Here is a 17,601-nt window from a genome sequence, read left to right on the forward strand (position 1 = left end):
TAGGACCCTGATATCATATACATACATACATACATACATACATACATACATACATTTTGTATGTATATCCCTGATATCCTTTGTGTATGTGTGTGTGTGTGACTACCCAAGCTGCCTAAATTGTCAACAAACTCCACCCTTGCTGCAGGGAGTTAGACAGCTCTTAATGACTTGAGGAGTCTCCAATAACCATCAAAACTATTCATTTCACTAGCACCTTTATTTTACTTACTATGTACACAGGACTGTAGTCACTTTCCTGTTGGCTTTGCCATTACTACAGCAGCTTAGATTCCATGATTTCAGAAGTCGTAGTGTACACCATAGCTTTTTAAAAAAATACATGATCTTTATTAATTGAGAGTTTCATACATACACACAATGTACATTGATCAGATTCACAAACTCCTCCCCCAATTCCTCTCAGATTCACTCTCCACCTCTCTACCCTCCTAACTTTATGTCACATGCGCACACACACATACATACACATCACACTCACACATACACACACATAAACACTTATTACACACACACACACACATCACCTACCAAGTCAATTTGTATTGTCCATGTACTCGTGGGTGTGGAGCCATCCACTGGAGTGTGGTCAACCTACCAGGGACCAAAGCCCTAAAACTAACCCTCCCTCCTCTCAGCTGTCAGAAGCTCCTCAGCTAGGGGTAAGGGCAGGGATGCTAGCATGTTGACTGGCTTGTTCTTTACAGGTCTCAATAGGCTTAATGTAAGTCGTCATTAAAACGTAACAGTTATAACTTCATTTTAGGTGATGCTTGAAGAAGCTTTCCTCTGGTGAAATGTCCTTGGCTCATGTTCCAGAACACCCCTGCATGTCTTAAAGTGCATGTGACTTTCTAGTGCTTTGATTAACCGTCTCTGTGGTATGTATATACTCTTTACATTAACCCCACCTCTCCAATCTGTCTATCTATCTATCTATCTATCTATCTATCTATCTATCTATCTCTATAAATGTAGATAATTCCAATGTGGTATGTATGCATCTATCTCCTTGTTATGCTTCAATCTTTTTTTTTTGTAGGAAAAAACTAATTAGCAACATTTTCTGCGTGTATAATAGAATTGTTCAGAACTCCCTGTGCATCTGTGGTCTTTTTTCCCAGGGGATTGGGGGGGAGTCGAGTTTGGGCTTCAAGGTAGCTCAATGGTGTATGAGCTCATTTGCCTGCCAGACCCTGCTTCCATCACTAGCACCAAAACAACAAAAGGAATTTGTGTTTTGAGTCTGTCTTGATTATGGTCAAAGTTATTTTTCTGTTCTTCAAAGTCAGGTAATCTCTAGGACATTAGATCAGGACTTTGGCAACAGGAACATGATGGTGGGTAGATTTTTCTGTGTTCTGATTTTGGAAATTGCAATGCACTGCTTCAGGCTGTAACTTCCGCCCTTTCCTTTATGGACTGTGTAAGTATTTTAGCAAGAATCTTATCATCTACTTGACTATTAAGGAAACTGCTGTTTCTTTTGATGGATAAACTTAGCTGCTCTCAAAGGGTGTCAGTCATTTGTCAGATAGCTGTGTGCTTATCCTAGATCACATGGCCATAAGGCCCTGGAAACATACTCAGCTGATCACTGCCTCTAGGCAACCCCATGAATACTCATCTGAAAAAGCCCCTGTCTAAAGTCTTACTAAATCCTCCAGCAGCATCAGCTAACAGATGAACCGTATTAAAACTATTCAATTTCATATTTAAATTTTTTTATGATAATTAGAAATGTCTTTGTAAAATTGCTTCTGGATTTTTGCATTTATCTCTTCAATGTCTGTAAAGACTTTTAAGAATTAATATTTTTTACTTTTTATAAGCTTCTGGGTCGCTTATAAAAATCATTTTCTCAGAGATTATACCTTGGAATCTCTTCTTCTTCCTCCTCCTCCTCCACCTCCTCCTCTTCCTCCTCCTTTTCTTCCTCTTCCTCCTCTTCCTCTCCTTCCTCCTCCTCCTCTTCTTCCTCTCCTTCCTCTTCTTCCTCCTCCTCCTCTTTCTCTTCCTCTTCCTCCTCCTCCTCCTCTTCCTCCTCCTCTTCTTCTTCTTCTTCTTCTTCTTCTTCTTCTTTTTCTTCGATTTATTTATTTTGTTTATATGAGTACATTGTAGCTCTCTTCAGACACCCCAGAAGAGGGCATCAGATCCCATTACAGATGGTTGTGAGCCACAATGTGATTGCTGGGAACTGGACTCAGAACTGCTGGAAGAGCAGTCAATGCTCTTAACTACTGAGCCATCTCTCCAGCCCTTTCTTTTTCTTCTTAATTACACTTATTTATTTATGTGGGGTGCAGCATGTGCCTTAGCAGGAATGTGGAGATCAGGGGACAGTTTGTGGGAGTCAGTCCTCTTCTCCCACCGTATGGGTCCCAGGGAGTGACCTCAGATCAGGCTTGGCAGCGAGTGCCACTGAGTTCTTACCAGCCCAGCTTTGGAATTTCTCTGCTCCTACATTTCTTCTCCATACCATATCTCTGCTACATGATGATCAAGATATACTTATAAAATCTTGGTTTATTCTAACATAATCAGGAAACTTAATCTGGTCCAGAAGGGCCTTTGAATTGACTTAGTTTAAAAGACAATGGGCAAAAAAGTTCCAAAATGTTTTTATAAAATGTGGGGGGAAAGGGGATAAATTGAACTTCCCTGGTTTTCTTTGATGTCAAAAAGTTTTAGTTTTGAAAGCAGTTCTTCTAAGGTCTATCACCCTGATACTAATGTGGCCACAGAGCAAATACCTGAAGGTTACTTTCATATAAGTCAAACTGTTAAAATTTAAACCCGTAGCAGAAGGCAAGATTCCACCCAATGCAACTCTGATGTTTGAGATTGAACTTTATGCTGTCACCAAAGGACCACGGAGCATTGAAACATTTAAGGAAATTGACACGGATAATGACAGGCAACTCTCCAGAGCTGAGGTAATTCAAACTTCCTGTGTGCAGTTTGATTTTTTTTTATTATAACTCAAATTGTGTTGAAGACATTTATTATTTTTTGCTAGTATTGGGATTTGTGTTGAGATACTTTTTAGTTTGTCTCTAGTATTGGCTCTGATTGCTTTAATAGAGCTGTTTGCTGGAAACTCTAAAGTCTGAGAAAAAAAATTCCTTTCCCATTTCTCTGTATATAGGAAGGTCATTAAAGCCATACTGTTACTTTATGAGGCAGGCCTGTAGCTTTGGTTACTCCCAAACTTGGCATAAGAAATAACACCTTGAAGGACAGCCTGGGCTATAGAGAGTGCTTGCCTGACTGTCTGTGAGGCTCTAGGTTCAGTTTCCAGTACTGACACATCAATGAGTCAATCAGAAAAATCCCAAGCTACCTATGGCTCTTCCAGCATGGACACTAGAGGGGATAGACCTCTTTCCAACAGTACCGTATAAACATGTCACAAGACAAATAGTTCTGTCACCTCTGGACTGGGACATAAATGAGATTAGGAGCTAGCAAGGATCTGAACTGGGTGGGCTAAGAAGTTGGTAAGCATGAGCTATGAGTTCATCCCCATCTCCTCTAGGTGAACAATTTTCAGTGATGATGCACATTCTTCACACTTTCTCAGTCCCAGGTACCATTTTAAGCACATAAATCCGTGAATCTGTCCAATCTCCAGGCCAGCTCATCATCGCCACCTTGTGGACAGGGAGAAAGCTACTCAGGAGCCATGTAGCTGCAGTTACAAAACCAGCATGGCACCCCAGGCTGTCCTGCTGTGGCTCTGAGCCTTGGCGACTCCATGCTTTTTTGAGAATGACCATCTCGAATGTTTCTGGGAAGCCTAATGCCTCACCTAGTTCTACAGTCTATGCTCAACTCTCTGCTCCCTCCTGTGTTTAGAGGTGGTTTAAAAATGTATTAACTGCCATCTAAGTAGGCAATACGAGGCAGGTAGTCCCGATTTCAAATATAACATCAGTCCTTTCTCTATTGCAGGGACTGTGGGGTTGAGATAAGGCTTCACTTTAGCCCCAAGCTGCCCTGGAACTCATGATGTTGTATAGGCTGGTCTTGAACTTGTAGAAATCCTAACCCTAACTAATCAGCCGTAACTAATAGGTCTTTTCCTTTTGTTCTTTACTATTTTGTCTGGGGATTGGACCTAGAACTTCATGCATGCTACACAGCACTGGGCCCCTAAGCTGTATCTCCACTCACCTACCTCCTCTTCATTTCCCTCTCCAACTTTCTTCCCACTCAACTCCAGCTTTATCTTCAGGAACTTAGTAGGCAGTAGAACTTCCTTGAGGCTCCCCAGTTAGCCAGCAGGGAGAGGCATGCTTGCCCAGTGTCTTACTTTGCTTTCTACTGCTGCAATAAAGACCATAGCCAAAAGCAACTTGGGGATAAGGGCCTCATCTGGCTTACATATCTTGGGTCACAATCCACTGAGAGAAGCCAGGACAGGGAGCACAAGTTAGGAACTGAAGCAGAGATGATGGTGGAACACTGCTTACTGACTTCTTCCCCATCCCTGGCTCAGCCTTGGAGCACCTACCCAAGGGTAACACCTTCGACAGTGAGCACCCTCCCATGTCAATCAATAATTAAGAAAATACCTCGACAGGTTTGCTACAAGACAATCTGATAGAGACAGTTCCTCATCGAAATTTCCCTTTCCCAGATGACCCAGAAAGTAGGCCTTAAAAGGACCCTTAAAGAGGAAGCTGTTTTCAGTGTTTCTTCTCTGTTGACTCCTCATCACCACCATCTTTGGAATGAATAACAGCAATGAAGGGATTCTCATAGCACCCTGGGGGCAGCCTGTGCACACACCATTCCTTAGTTCCTTTAGCCACACCCAGAGGTTCCTTCTGCATTAGAAATACCTCTAGACATTACGGCATCTCCAATTCTTTTCTGAAAAATAAAAGTAGTGGAAATCCAAAATATGATCGGTTTAGCTTCTCTTTACCAGGCATCAGGATATCGGCTATGTTATAACCAGCTGGGTAAGAATGATTTTTGCCCGGTTGTAACAATAGTTATCTTCTGTTGACATTGACCCTGTATCAAGCCTTTAGTTCAGATATCTCCCTCCTTTTACAGTTGATATTCCTAGTGTTTGGAAAGGTTACATTTTTGTCAAAGACCGTGTAATCAATACATGTGGAAGCACAGATTTGAAACATGAACTAACAAACTTTCTTGCTTAAGCATCAGAAAAATTTAATAGATTGTCTCTTCAGTTTACATAAGGTGGGAGTGGAGTACAGTATTAAATTACAAATGAAAGTAATGTAGAACCCATTAGTAGCAAAAATTAAAGTCATAGGGCTGGGTAGATGGCTCAGCAATCCCTGCTCTTCCAAAGGACCAGAGCATTTACCAGAACATCATCTCCAGCGTCTGTCCTGATCAGGCAGTTTACAACCCCCTGTAACTCCAGCTCCAAGGGATCTGATGCCCTCTTCTGGTCTCTTTTGGTACTGCAGGCACATGTACATTAAATAATAAAATAAATCTTTATTTAAAAATTAAAGTTATGTTCTTGCCCAACACCTTTTTGGACCTCTACTACACTATATAGACAAAGAATAGATATTGTTTAAGAAATGCAGAATGTTTGAGGCTGTTTAAAATGCTTTATACCTCCATACTAGACGGGGGGGAAACAATGTATCTCCCTTCATACAGGATCAGTCACCTCTGAGACGCTGACTCAAGGGCTACTGACCATTCTAAAGTCCTTTGTGATGGACTGAGCATGAGATATGAGCATGGGATTACTAAAACTCTTTGCTGTTCAAAACTCCACCTTTAAAAATATCTCTTGCCATTAAAATGTCACATTAAAATTATCTCCAGGCCAGTGTGCTATGGTTTCTTTAGTATAAATCAGCATTTTCCTATGGAGAAACAGCTGAGTTACACAGATAACTGTAACTTTAAATTATGTGGTGTACACATATTAAAAAGTAAAAAGAACATTCGCCATGGTGATGTTACCCATGGTCCCAGCTCTAAGGGAGTTGGAGCAGAAGAATTGATCGAGCCTATGAGTTGAGACCAGCCCTGGCAGCGCAGCTCAAGACAAGGAAATGGAAAAAAAAAAAACAGAAAAAGCATGATATTTTGTGACTTAGCTGAACTCATTATATAGATGAAATAGTGCCATTTCAACATGAAATCTATATAAAACTTATCTCAGTGACCTAGTACCATTTCAACATGAAACCTATATAAAAGTTATCAGTGAAGTATACATTCAGTTTCTATCTCTCAAATCATCTGTGTGACTTCACACTTACAAGAACACTTCTCAGTTTGCTGTAGCCCCATTTCAAATGCAGAGAAATTGCATGTGGCTAATATTACAGTACTTTATTGAGTGTTTGCCTAGAGAAACTTTATATGCTACAAATGCAAGTGGTCCGTGTACTTCAGAGCCTCTCACATCCTTGGTTGACTTGATTATGCAGCAAATTCATTAGTTCCAGAGACAGACATGCTAAAGAGATTGTATTAATAATAGGAATCAATATGAATGTGTTTTTCTTTTCTAATATGAACAATGTGGATTATTAGAAAGTATTTACTTTCAGGAAAATTAAGTGTGGCTAGTAACACCAATCTATAACCCCAGGGACAGCTAATTTGAATAACCACTCCTCTTCAAAAATTAAAAACAAAACAAAAATCCCAGGCCAGACATGTTGGCACATGCCTTTAATACCAGTACTTGGGAGGCAGAAGCGAGCAGATCTCTGTGAGTTTGAGCCCAGCCTGGTCTACAGAATGAGTTCCAGGACAGCCAAGCCCTATGTAGAGAGACCCTGTTTCTAAGGTATTTCCAAATTTTGAAATACCTTTTAAAAAATGGCTATGGGTTGGCAAGATTTCTCAGTGAATATAACTCTTGTTCCAAGCCTAATGATCTGAGTTCAGTCCCTGGTACCCCCACATAGTAGAAAGAGAACCAGTTCCCACAAGTTGTCCTCTGATCTCCATATGTATACCGTGGTCCTTGAGTGTCCCCCACCCATAAACAATTAGATCAATTGTTTTAAATGTTTGTATGCTTACACACAAACTTACTATGCTTATTCGTTTACTATGCTTATTCATTTACTGTAATCATTTCTTAGAATAACAAAGACATTATTTGTGGAACTTTTTTATTAACAGTGTTGTGTTCTGGCCTCTAGATAGAGCTTTACTTACAGAAGGACTTTGAAAAAGATGCCAAACCCCGTGACAAGTCATATCAAAAGGCAGTTTTGGAAGATATCTTTAAGAAAAATGACCACAATGGAGACGGCTTCATTTCTCCCAAGGAATACAATGTGCACCAACATGACGAGCTATAAATTTATTTACTTCTCTATTTGTTAGTAACTTACATACTTTGCTTTAAAAAAAAATCACTGTTTTCTGTGTTGTAGTTATACCTGTTTTCCCTTATGAGAAGGTACTGGTTTCTCTCAGTAAACTTAATTTTGGTGTAATAATGTGAAGCTGGTTTGCGAATATGACTCCTGGGTAGGTGTGATTGTTTCCTGTTGTTTTCTCCTGTGACCGTAGATTACAGCACTAGAGAATGGGTTGGATGCCAGTGGCTGCATCCCTCCTTCAGGAGATAGATGAACGCACAGGTTAAAATGCAGAGTGGGTGCTTTCCAGCCCCAAGGCTAACAGCAAGAAAAGATCCAATGTAAAGATCCAATATTTCAGCCCTTATAATGCCCTTTATGTAATGATACCCAGAGACCAGGAACTTACTTATGTCCCTTTTATTTATGCATTTTGTGATGCTATAGACGTTAAGATATGAACAATACCCACATAGTATCAATCTCTGGAGTTCATTCAGGAAGTTCATGAATTTCAACACAGTGTGAACTCTTTTGGTGCAAGCTTCTGGCCTTGGAAGTTTGGCCAAATCAAAGTTCATCACCTACACAGAGCATGCTTCTTTATGCAGTATTATAAATGTATCAGTCCTCTTCTATCTTCCTTCTTATCTACTATCTATAACTTTTTTTAAAAAGCAGTTATTTTATTAAGTGTATGAGCCAGCACATGCACACATGCGCACATGAATAAAGGTGTCTATGAAGGCCAGAGGCTGTGACTTCCTGGGGCTGGAGTTACAGGCCATTGTGAGCTACCCAAAATGGGTGCTGGAAATCAAGCCATAGTCCTTTGCAAGAATCTTACACAAGACTGACTGCCAAACCATCTTTCCAGCTCCCCCAGCGCACACCCCACACCATCCATGACTTTTGTCCGTAACTGGTGTCGTGACGTTTCTTAATTTCTGGTTGCCTTTCTTTAGAGATCCCTATATTCCTTCACTCCAGCATTCTTATTAATGCAAATTATCCTTACAAACTGGAATGCTTTAAAGAATTAAAAAATGTGAAGCTGTAGTTTCTGCTTCAAAAGAGATACCTTGCTATGCTAGTGTTGAATCATGGTCAAAACAGTGATGTGGTCCAACTTGTTAAGAGTAAGGAAGAAATACTGGACCATATGTTGCTAAAGGAAGGGGACTAGAAACATGTAAAATTTTAGATGCTTCATACATAGGCCAGGCAGGATTGCTCTGGTTGAAACACATGAGCCCAAAGCAAACAACTTTACTGGTCTGCTCTTTCCCTTTGTTTAGTTTGTTTTGTTTGTTTGTTTTCAGACAGGGTTTTTCTGTGCAACAGCTTTGGCTGTCCTGAAACTCACTGTGTGTGTGTGTATGTATGTATGTATGTATGTATGTATGTATGTATGTAATGTATTATTCCTTTTCTATCATCTTGTATACTATCTATAATTTTTTAAAAAAATATTTATTTTATTATGTGTGTGACACACATACGTACACATATACACATGAATAAAGGTGTCTATGGAGGCCAGAGACTGTGACTTCCTGGAGCTGGAGTTACAGGCCATTGTGAGCTACCCAAAATGGGTATAACAACATTTATTTATTTATTTATTTATTTATTTATTTATTTATTTAATCCTAGCTGTCCTGAAACTAGCTCTGTAAACCAGACTGGCCTCAAACTCACAGAGATCTTCCTGCCTCTGCCTCTGCCTCTCAAGTGCTGGAATTAAAGGCATGCACCACCATCTGCAGACAACACCTTTCCTACCTTTTCTTAACTTTTTAGCACTCAACCTCTGAGTCTTCTGACAATTATTCCCTCAAACATGGGCATGGAGTGTAACCATGAGTATGAGTGCCCTTTCTAGCCCATTATTGTTTCTACAAAGCATTTGCTTTTATCACAGGGCCTTGCTATACAGCCCAAGCTCGTCTGGGACTCACTATGCAGCCGAGCCTGGAATCAAACTCCCAATGCCCCTGCCTCAGCTTCTTGCATACTAATTACAGGCATGTACTACTTTATCCAGCCTATACAAAGTACTTCTAAATTTGTTAAGAGTTAAGCATGGGGGTTGGAGAGATGGCTCAGCGATTAAGAGCACTGACTGCTCTTCCAGAGGTCCTGAGTTCAATTCCCAGCAACCACATGGTGGCTCACAACCATCTGTAATGGGATCCGATGCCCTCTTCTGGTATGTCCAAAGATAGCTACAGTGTATTATGCATAAAATGAATATTTTTTTTTTAAAAAAAGTGTTAAGTATGAATCAGCTGGAGATGTGGTAGTTCGATTATAGCATGAACCTAACATGCTTGAAGACCCTGATTCAATCCCAGCACCCTACAATCTGGGAGTGGTAACGCACAACACCTGTAATCCCAAACTCAGAGGTCGAGGCAGGACAGTGAGGCATTCAGCAGTATCCTGAGCTATAGGGAGTTCAAGACCAGCCAGGACTCCATGAGACTGTATTTAAAAGGAAAGGAAGAAAATACATATTACAGTAAATGAATACCTACCTGTACTTGAAAACTTATCTTTTACATGATAATTTAAATATAAGTCTAACCATTCTACATACATGTTGAGTGCCGTGTTCTGTAGCTACAGGATTGCTTGATGCCTTGGCCTGAAACAAATGCTGGATACTGTTACTCATTTTGAAACCGGAATTTTAAAATGTTTTTACAATTATTTTAATAAAAGATAGTTAGTTGTCAGTATATGAAAATTTCAGATGTCTTAGAGAATAGATAAAACATATTTGAAAGGTTGGAGAGATGGCTCAGCGGTTAAAAGCACTGACTGCTCTTCCAGGGGTCCTGAGTTCAATTCCCAGCAACCACATGGTGGCTCACAATCATCTGTAAGGGGATATGATGCCCCACTCTGGTGTGTCTGAAGAGAGTGGCAGTGTACTCATATATAAATAAATAAGTTTAAAGAACAAACAAAAAAACATATTTGAAAAACACATAGTGGCATGTAACCATTACCCACCCAGTTTTGCGGTTAAGGTAGGCAAGTCCCTTGAGCCCAGGACTTTGAGAACAGATTTGATAGTAGCAAGGTCCTACTTCCCCAGCCCCAAAAACTTGAGAACAAAATATATTGAATCCACTAAACATTTCCAAAGACAAAGCCCTGTCCTGTTTCCCTGAATTTTAAAGTGACAGCACCCATTTTATAAGGCAAAATTACTAGACAGAATGGTCACCCATTACCACTGCCAGTCACACAGTTTGTGGTGCACAGAGCCCCATGCTGAGCTTGGGGTTTTTAATCTGATACCACAATTAAACATTTAGGAATATATTAAATTATTAACACTTTTTTTTCTCTTTGTACCAAACCTAGGGCACTAAAGTAACCACTTGGTCCCCATTTGTCATCTTTAACTGTTGAATTAAAAAGTGACTAAATATAAAATTTCTCTTTAGAACAAATATGAGTTACATAAAAACAAAGCTACTTAAAATGATATGATTCCTAAGTGGTTAGGAAAAAAATGGACAGATTTGTGAAAGAGTACTTGCCTTTGAATTTTGTAATTAAGCTTTGTTTTGTATACACAGTGTTATAGCTCATAAAATACACGAGGAAGAAGACAGTGGCAATATCTCCATCATCTCGTGGGTAGAAAATGTTACCCAAAGGGCCTCCTGCTTCCCCACCTCCATCCCACCTGGGCCAGCTCACCCTTCCTTAGGCAACCTGGTTAGCAACAGGAGCTTAGGTTCCTGGCTGCTAAGGAACAGCTTTGGCTAGGTCCAGGTTCCTGAGAAACAGATGTTTGGGAGAAAGGCTGCTATAAAAAATTCTTGGATCTTCAGACCAAGTCAGAAATCGGTAGAAAAGTTCTAAAAGTAATTCTTGGGTTTTCTGATCAAAATCAGAAAGCCAGAAAAAAATTCTAAAAGAGCTATGTTCTCTCTTCAGACAGTCTTCTCTGGATAGCTGCTAGAAAACATTCTGTACAAGAGCTAGATCAGTTCTCTAATTTAAAAAACATTCTGGAAGGGCTGTTTTTGCTCTCCAGAGACCTCCAGAGCACTCAGCTCTTGCTAGAGAAAACTTTAAAGAACTGCTATTGCTTTTGGCTACCCCATGTCCTGCAGACCAAGAGCCCAGTTTTTTATTTATATATCAATTCAGTTATTAATTCTAGGTTCCCTTTTGATTATCCTATGAATATCCATTGATCTCAGCCCCTTAATTCTTAGGAGACAGCAAGAACACATTTTCTTTTAACATTTCAAACGAATTCAGAGATCTACCTGCCTCTGTTAGCCACAGACTAGCTGTGTGGGACCCCACCCTGAATTGTCATTTCTACCACACCAGTGTCTGGAATTGCTGTGTCCCAGGCTGACCTTGAACTCAGGAATCTGCCTGCCTTTATATCTTTATGACAAGCTGGTTCATTAATGCAGCTGCTTTTGTTCCTTTAGATTCATGAAGCCCCTCATATAATTCATATTACATCCTTTTTTTTTGCATTGAGAAATTATGAATTCTTGAGCCCATATTTTTAGAGTTCTTTTTCACAGCCTTAAGGGAAGCTGCAGGTCCCAGTGTTTACCATTTTGCTGAGACATTAGCCACACCTCCACCTCCTGAACTCATGCTGTCTTGGATTATCATGGAGTCATTAACATTAACAGGACATTCCTCGGAGGAACGTGAAAATATGTACAATATTATACAACAAGCCTTATGCTCACAGCAGCCATCGATACTCGTGGAGGCACACGACTGCTGGCTCTGTCCCAGGGACAGGAACCATATCATTCTGTCCCCACCAAGGCCATGCTGGACTCAGCACCGGGAGGACACCACATCGAACTTTGTGTAGACACCCAGTTGGCATAGTGCACTCCAGCCCAGAAGCCCTGGACTCATGATTCTCCTGTCTCAGCCTCCCGGGTAGCTAGAACTACAGGCATGTGCTGTCGCTCCCAGTGCCTCCTGCTTTAAAAAACAACAACAACAACAACAACAAAAAACTCCAAGGAAACCTAAAGAACATAAGGAAGGCTTGTGGCACAGTAGTACATAAACACCCACAAAGCATATTCCTTCTTCCTTTTATTTCATTCTTTTGTGCCAGATATCAAAGCAGGGGACAGCGTGGAGCCTCACGTACTTCACACCATCCACAGAACACTGAAAGCAGCCGTAAACTGTCTCCCTTTTCAAGTTCCCCATTCCGCAGAGGATGCAGGGACCTTTAGGAATGTTGTGGTTTAGTAAGTTCACCCGGATGTGAGTCCCCTCCTTGAGGGAAATGTCAGTCATGCTGAGAGGCTTGTCGTAGAAGTCAGAAAAGAGGTCATCCAGGTAAAGCTGGGAACGAGAGATGGCGTCCATTACTCTCCTATCTGCAAAACAGAAACCAGAAATGTGTTAGAAGTCAAAATAACTCTGCACCCTACACTGTTTATAAAGGTGTCAATCCAAACCATCCATCAGGAAACAACTGGGCTTTAAACATGTTAACAGATGGTTACTATGTAGGTAGCCACACATAGTGAGCTCCCAAATTCTCCCCCCCCTCCTCTCTCTCTCTCTCTCTCTCTCTTCCCCTTTCCCTCCCTCCCCCTCTCTCTACAAGAATTTACTTTTTATTCACTTTACATTCTAATCACAGCCCCCTCTCCTCCCAGTCCTACCATTACAAATCCCTCCCCCATTACCCTTTCCTCTGCTCCTCAGAGAAGGGGAACACCCCTCCTTGGGTACCACCCCACCCTGGGGCATCTAGTCGCAGCAGGACTAAGTACATCCTTTCCCACTGAGGCCCAACCAGGCAGTCCAAGTAGAAATGACTCTGAGATTCCATCTTGCACCCATGAGAATGGCTAAGATTAAAAACTCAAGTGACTGCACATGTCAGCGAGGAAGTAGAGCACGGAGAGCCAGAGTGCAAGCTTGTACAACCACTCTGGAAATCAATTTGGTGGTTTCTCAGAAACTTGGGAATAGTTCTACCCAGGATCCAGCTTTATCAATCTTAGGCAGATACCCAAAAGATGCCCAACCATACCATAGGGACACTTGCTCAACTATGTTCATAACAGCTTTTAACCCTCCAAGGTCACCAAAAGCACATCTTGCTTTTGTGCTATTTGTTTTGAATTTTCTGCAAACTGATGCTAAGGGTCATTCTGCAGCGGATCGCCACTGGCATCCAGTCACTTCCAGCTCATTTGCCAGGGTCAAATGGAGAGACCCTCTAACTAATACATGGAATGGTCCTGACCCTGTTTTAATTTGGGGTCGTGGCTCGGTCTGCATTTTCTCAGAAAAAGAAAATGGAGCCCAATGGCTGCCTGAAAGATTGGTCCGTCAAGTGGACACAGATCTTGAGCCTAATAATTGAGATTCCTATGATGAAGATGGCTCAAAATCCTTATCTGCCAGCTGATTTAACTTGGCATGTAGTCTCCATCTATACTTAAAGCCACTCACTATACGTGGTGGCCAGACTCTGTGTCTGAATCCCTGTCAACCAGCAGTTGGATTAGACACTGGACATTTCCACTTCCAACCTTATTTTCTACATTGCTTGGATAAATCATGTTGCTTTTAACCTCTTGAACTTTGTGTCTCAAGCAGATAGGTTGCCTTCACACAAGATCGCCCTCGGCAAGCCCAGCCATTCATCACGGCAGTTATCCATCGCTATGAAGAACTACATCAATTGCATGCCCACAGGTCCTTTGTCTGAATGTGGCTTTGGTCTATTTTGGGAAAGAGTGTGCCACTGATGGCCGGTTAGTCGGAGACGGGTAAGAGTGTCTTGAGCTCCTATAAACCTAAGGCAGAGGGGTACACCAATATGCTGTGTATCACCTCAAAGACGGGTAATATAGGAAACAATATAGATGACAACCTAAGCCAGGCACGGTCGCCCGGCCACTCTGTACCCCAGATGAGATGAAAAATTGTACTCCATCCAGCTGCTGGCACTGCTCATATTTATAAAAGTAAAAAGGGGGAATTGTGCCCTTCCCCCAGCCGTGAGCAGGCCTGAGACCTTGTTTACCACAATAGACCGAATAATAGGACCTAGGTGGAACTAGTCACCTTGGCTGCATGTCAATAGACACCTAGGTGGAGTCACCCACCTTGGTTGCACATAGATCGTGCTACAGGAACTTGAAAGAACTGCCCCTGGGCTTGCCTTGAGACATCTCCAGCCGTGACCCATGACCAAGAACGGATTATCCCACCCATCTCGCCCGGCTGAAACTAGGAAGGGTTCGGGCGGGGTCTTCCCCTTTAAATTGACAGTGTAACATTAAAGCATTGATCTTTGATCAGAGAACTTTGTCTTGGCTTCATCTTTTCTCGCTCTCCATCCCCTTTTCGTTCCCAGCCCTCTTTTCAGGTGAACCTGTTTGACTCGTGGTTGCAGATGGCTACACATAATACCCAGAAACTGGAAACACCCTAGATGTCCCTCAACTGAAGCATGGGTAAAGAAAATGTGGTTCATCTGCACAATGGAATACTACTCAGCTATTAAAAACCAAGACATCATGAAGTTTTCAGACATACTTCTTTCAAAGAGTATATTTCTCAGTCTGTAGAACATGGCAAAGGTTGTAGTTTCTTCCCTTTCAAATCCTCCTTTTGACACTGATGTGACACAAATGTCTACAAACAAATTTGAGAAGATGTTATTATAACAACTACATCTTACTGAGCATTTCACAGGTGATATGAATTCTCAAGCATGCAATTCAAATAGGTTTTTTTTTAATAAGGCTAAGCTACACACTTGAGGAAAAGATATATTTACAAGTACAAAATTCAGAGATTAAAATCATCCAGTGTCATGTCTCTACCCACTCTGTACACAGCCTGTCTGATACAGGCCTTGTATATGCTTAGGAGCTCTGGTGTGCAGGCGTTTGCATGTTTCCAGAAACAATTTCATAGCATACACAGTCCTTTAAAACATCTCTTGGAGATCATTGATGCCCAGAGGTACCCACTCACCCTGGTTTAGTCCTCCACTGTTATGTTCCTGGGTCCCCTAAGGATGTTTCTATTATTTTGCTATTAGGAACTAAAGAACCTATTTCTTTATCACTGTACGTATGTCTAAGTATACCTATAGCGTAACTTTCTGGAACAGAAAGGCCAAAAAAAGTGCTCATGGATAAGATTCCATTTGATGAATGCCATTTTATACTCCTGCCTACAATCAATGGAACAGCAAAACCCAACAGTTACAGGGTTCAGGATGGGCTTACTTAGAATACAGTTTCCTTTCCGGATTTCCTAATCTCCTTCCCCAGGACTACAGACAGAAGTTAACAAAAGAAGGTCTGCAAATGTAAATTACCATAGATAGCTAGGAGGCTCTTTGGCCTGGTCCTTTTGGGGCTAGATCAGGGATTGTGCTGGCAGGCAGTTAACTTTAAAGTCCTGTTAGATGTAGGAAGCTAAAGTGAACTACATTTGAGCTACCACGCAAGATGGTAACTGTAGAGGAAGTACTTGGAATACATATGGGATTTTATTGTTATTTCTAAGGAAGTGTGACGCTAGGAAGTCATGTCCAAATATATAAAAATTAATTAATACTACTTGTTTGGGCGCCAGACACTTCAGGCATCTTACTGCCTTCAGATTTCTTATTTGCCACTTCGACAAGCTATCTATTAGAAGTCATTTATTACATTTCCCACAAAAGCTTAGGCGTATTTCGTCAGTGGACCTTGTTTTATTTCCCATCTCTAACTGTAAGTGCGGTAGTACGGAGCCTTCGCTAAGAAGCACAAAGGGGGTTCTGGGAAAGTGAGAGGAGGGAAGCTCTCCCAGCTGCTTCACCCTAGTGCAAGACTGACCATGATATATATATCTTCTATAGTCATAAAATGAGAGGGGAGAAAGAAAGAAGGAGGGAGGGAGGGAGGGAGTTGGGGAGGGGAAGGAGGGAGGAAGAGGGGCAAGATTCATTCCTATTACATTCTCCTTCAAAACATAATCGCTCGAGATTTTAGGTGTATCTGATACTCACCGAAGGCACCATCCAGGTAGATGAAGAGCTCAAAAACACTGAAAGCTATAGTTGTGTGTGCTGGGAAAACAATCGCCTTTTCCCTTCCCTTGGGATTCTGTTCATCCATAAAGTGAAACTACAGTAAACAAACAGATAAAACAAGATTATTACAGAGCATAGTGGGCAGGGTAGCTTCATGGAGAAATAAACTTCCCATAATCCCACCCAAACCAAACCACAACCACCTATCAAAGAGCAGCCTGCCTTCATTAAGCTCTATTATGGAGACCCAAGCATAGTCTCAGCCAGGGACCTTACAGCTTCCTCAATTAGGATTGAAACCGACGATCAGTCTCACCCTAGTGTTCCTGCAGGAAACCCTTTTCTTTCAGCCTCACCCATCAGAAGCCCCACAGCGGTCACCAACTTTCCCAGTCACCAAAATGGCTACCATCAAGTAAACAAGTAAACGTTTCAGCTTGTTAAATGACGGATGCTGAGCTGACGTTGGAGATATCTGAATATACATTCTGAACAGAACCCTCATAATGTAGTAATGGGTACAATTGAGATATCTTTATGAGAAGAAATTTAGTGTTTTTGAAATGTCTTGTTCATCTTACATAGATCATATGTACTATGTTAAATTACAACTGGAGAGGGCTGAAAAGATGACCGTTTAGTGCTGTATTTTTTAAGATGTAATTGTGGGGTGGTGTATAACTGTGGGGTGCTGTGTATGCCACAGTGTATGCACAGAGATTGAGAGACAACTTTACGGAACCAGTCCTCACTTTCTATCATGGGTCCTGGGGGATTGAACTCAGATCACCAGGTTTGAGCAGCAAGCTTTCTAGTCACTGAGCCATCTCACTGGCCCTAGTCCATTATTTTCTAACAAGTGGTTGTTTTTTTTTTTCTTTTGTGCATTATCAACACACCATATTGTAAACACCTATGAGGGGCAATGTGCTGCTTCAGCGCAATCAATGCACGTTGGACAGTGATCAACTCGGTATTAATTAATTAAGAGAACGCAAAAATCCACTGTCTTAAACTTTCACTGTTTCTTTATCATGAGTAGATCCCTTTTGTTAGCATTTCTTCTAGGCTCTGCCCAACAGTTACCTAGCAACAGCCAGGTATGAGTCTGGCTTGCTATAAAAGGACTGTTTGAATGCTTTCTCTCTCTCTCTCTCTCTCTCTCTC

General features: G+C 41.3%; 2 protein-coding genes and 1 non-coding gene across 3 annotated transcripts in view; 1 reads left to right on the forward strand and 2 right to left on the reverse strand.

Annotated features, from left to right (window-relative positions):
* Positions 1 to 7,499, forward strand: part of Fkbp7 (FKBP prolyl isomerase 7) — a 12,135-nt gene extending 4,636 nt beyond the window's left edge. Inside the window, exons 3-4 of the mRNA XM_028762977.1 lie at positions 2,827 to 2,960; positions 7,191 to 7,499. Of these exons, the coding sequence (XP_028618810.1) occupies positions 2,827 to 2,960; positions 7,191 to 7,352 (296 nt within the window). The 3' untranslated portion in view covers positions 7,353 to 7,499. The remainder of the gene's footprint in view (positions 1 to 2,826; positions 2,961 to 7,190) is intronic.
* Positions 7,500 to 11,249: 3,750 nt separating this feature from the next.
* Positions 11,250 to 11,310, reverse strand: LOC114617484. Its single transcript, XR_003710801.1, has one exon. It is a non-coding gene; the product is annotated as a U7 small nuclear RNA (small nuclear RNA).
* A 1,073-nt stretch (positions 11,311 to 12,383) lies between these two features.
* Pjvk (pejvakin) overlaps positions 12,384 to 17,601 on the reverse strand; it is a 9,253-nt gene continuing 4,035 nt past the window's right edge. Inside the window, exons 4-6 of the mRNA XM_028763008.1 lie at positions 16,411 to 16,528; positions 14,940 to 15,038; positions 12,384 to 12,757 (exon numbers count right to left, since the gene is read on the reverse strand). Of these exons, the coding sequence (XP_028618841.1) occupies positions 12,465 to 12,757; positions 14,940 to 15,038; positions 16,411 to 16,528 (510 nt within the window). The 3' untranslated portion in view covers positions 12,384 to 12,464. The remainder of the gene's footprint in view (positions 12,758 to 14,939; positions 15,039 to 16,410; positions 16,529 to 17,601) is intronic.

Source organism: Grammomys surdaster, unplaced genomic scaffold, assembly GCF_004785775.1.
Source record: "Grammomys surdaster isolate TR1022 unplaced genomic scaffold, NIH_TR_1.0 136, whole genome shotgun sequence".
Lineage (NCBI taxonomy): Eukaryota > Metazoa > Chordata > Mammalia > Rodentia > Muridae > Grammomys > Grammomys surdaster.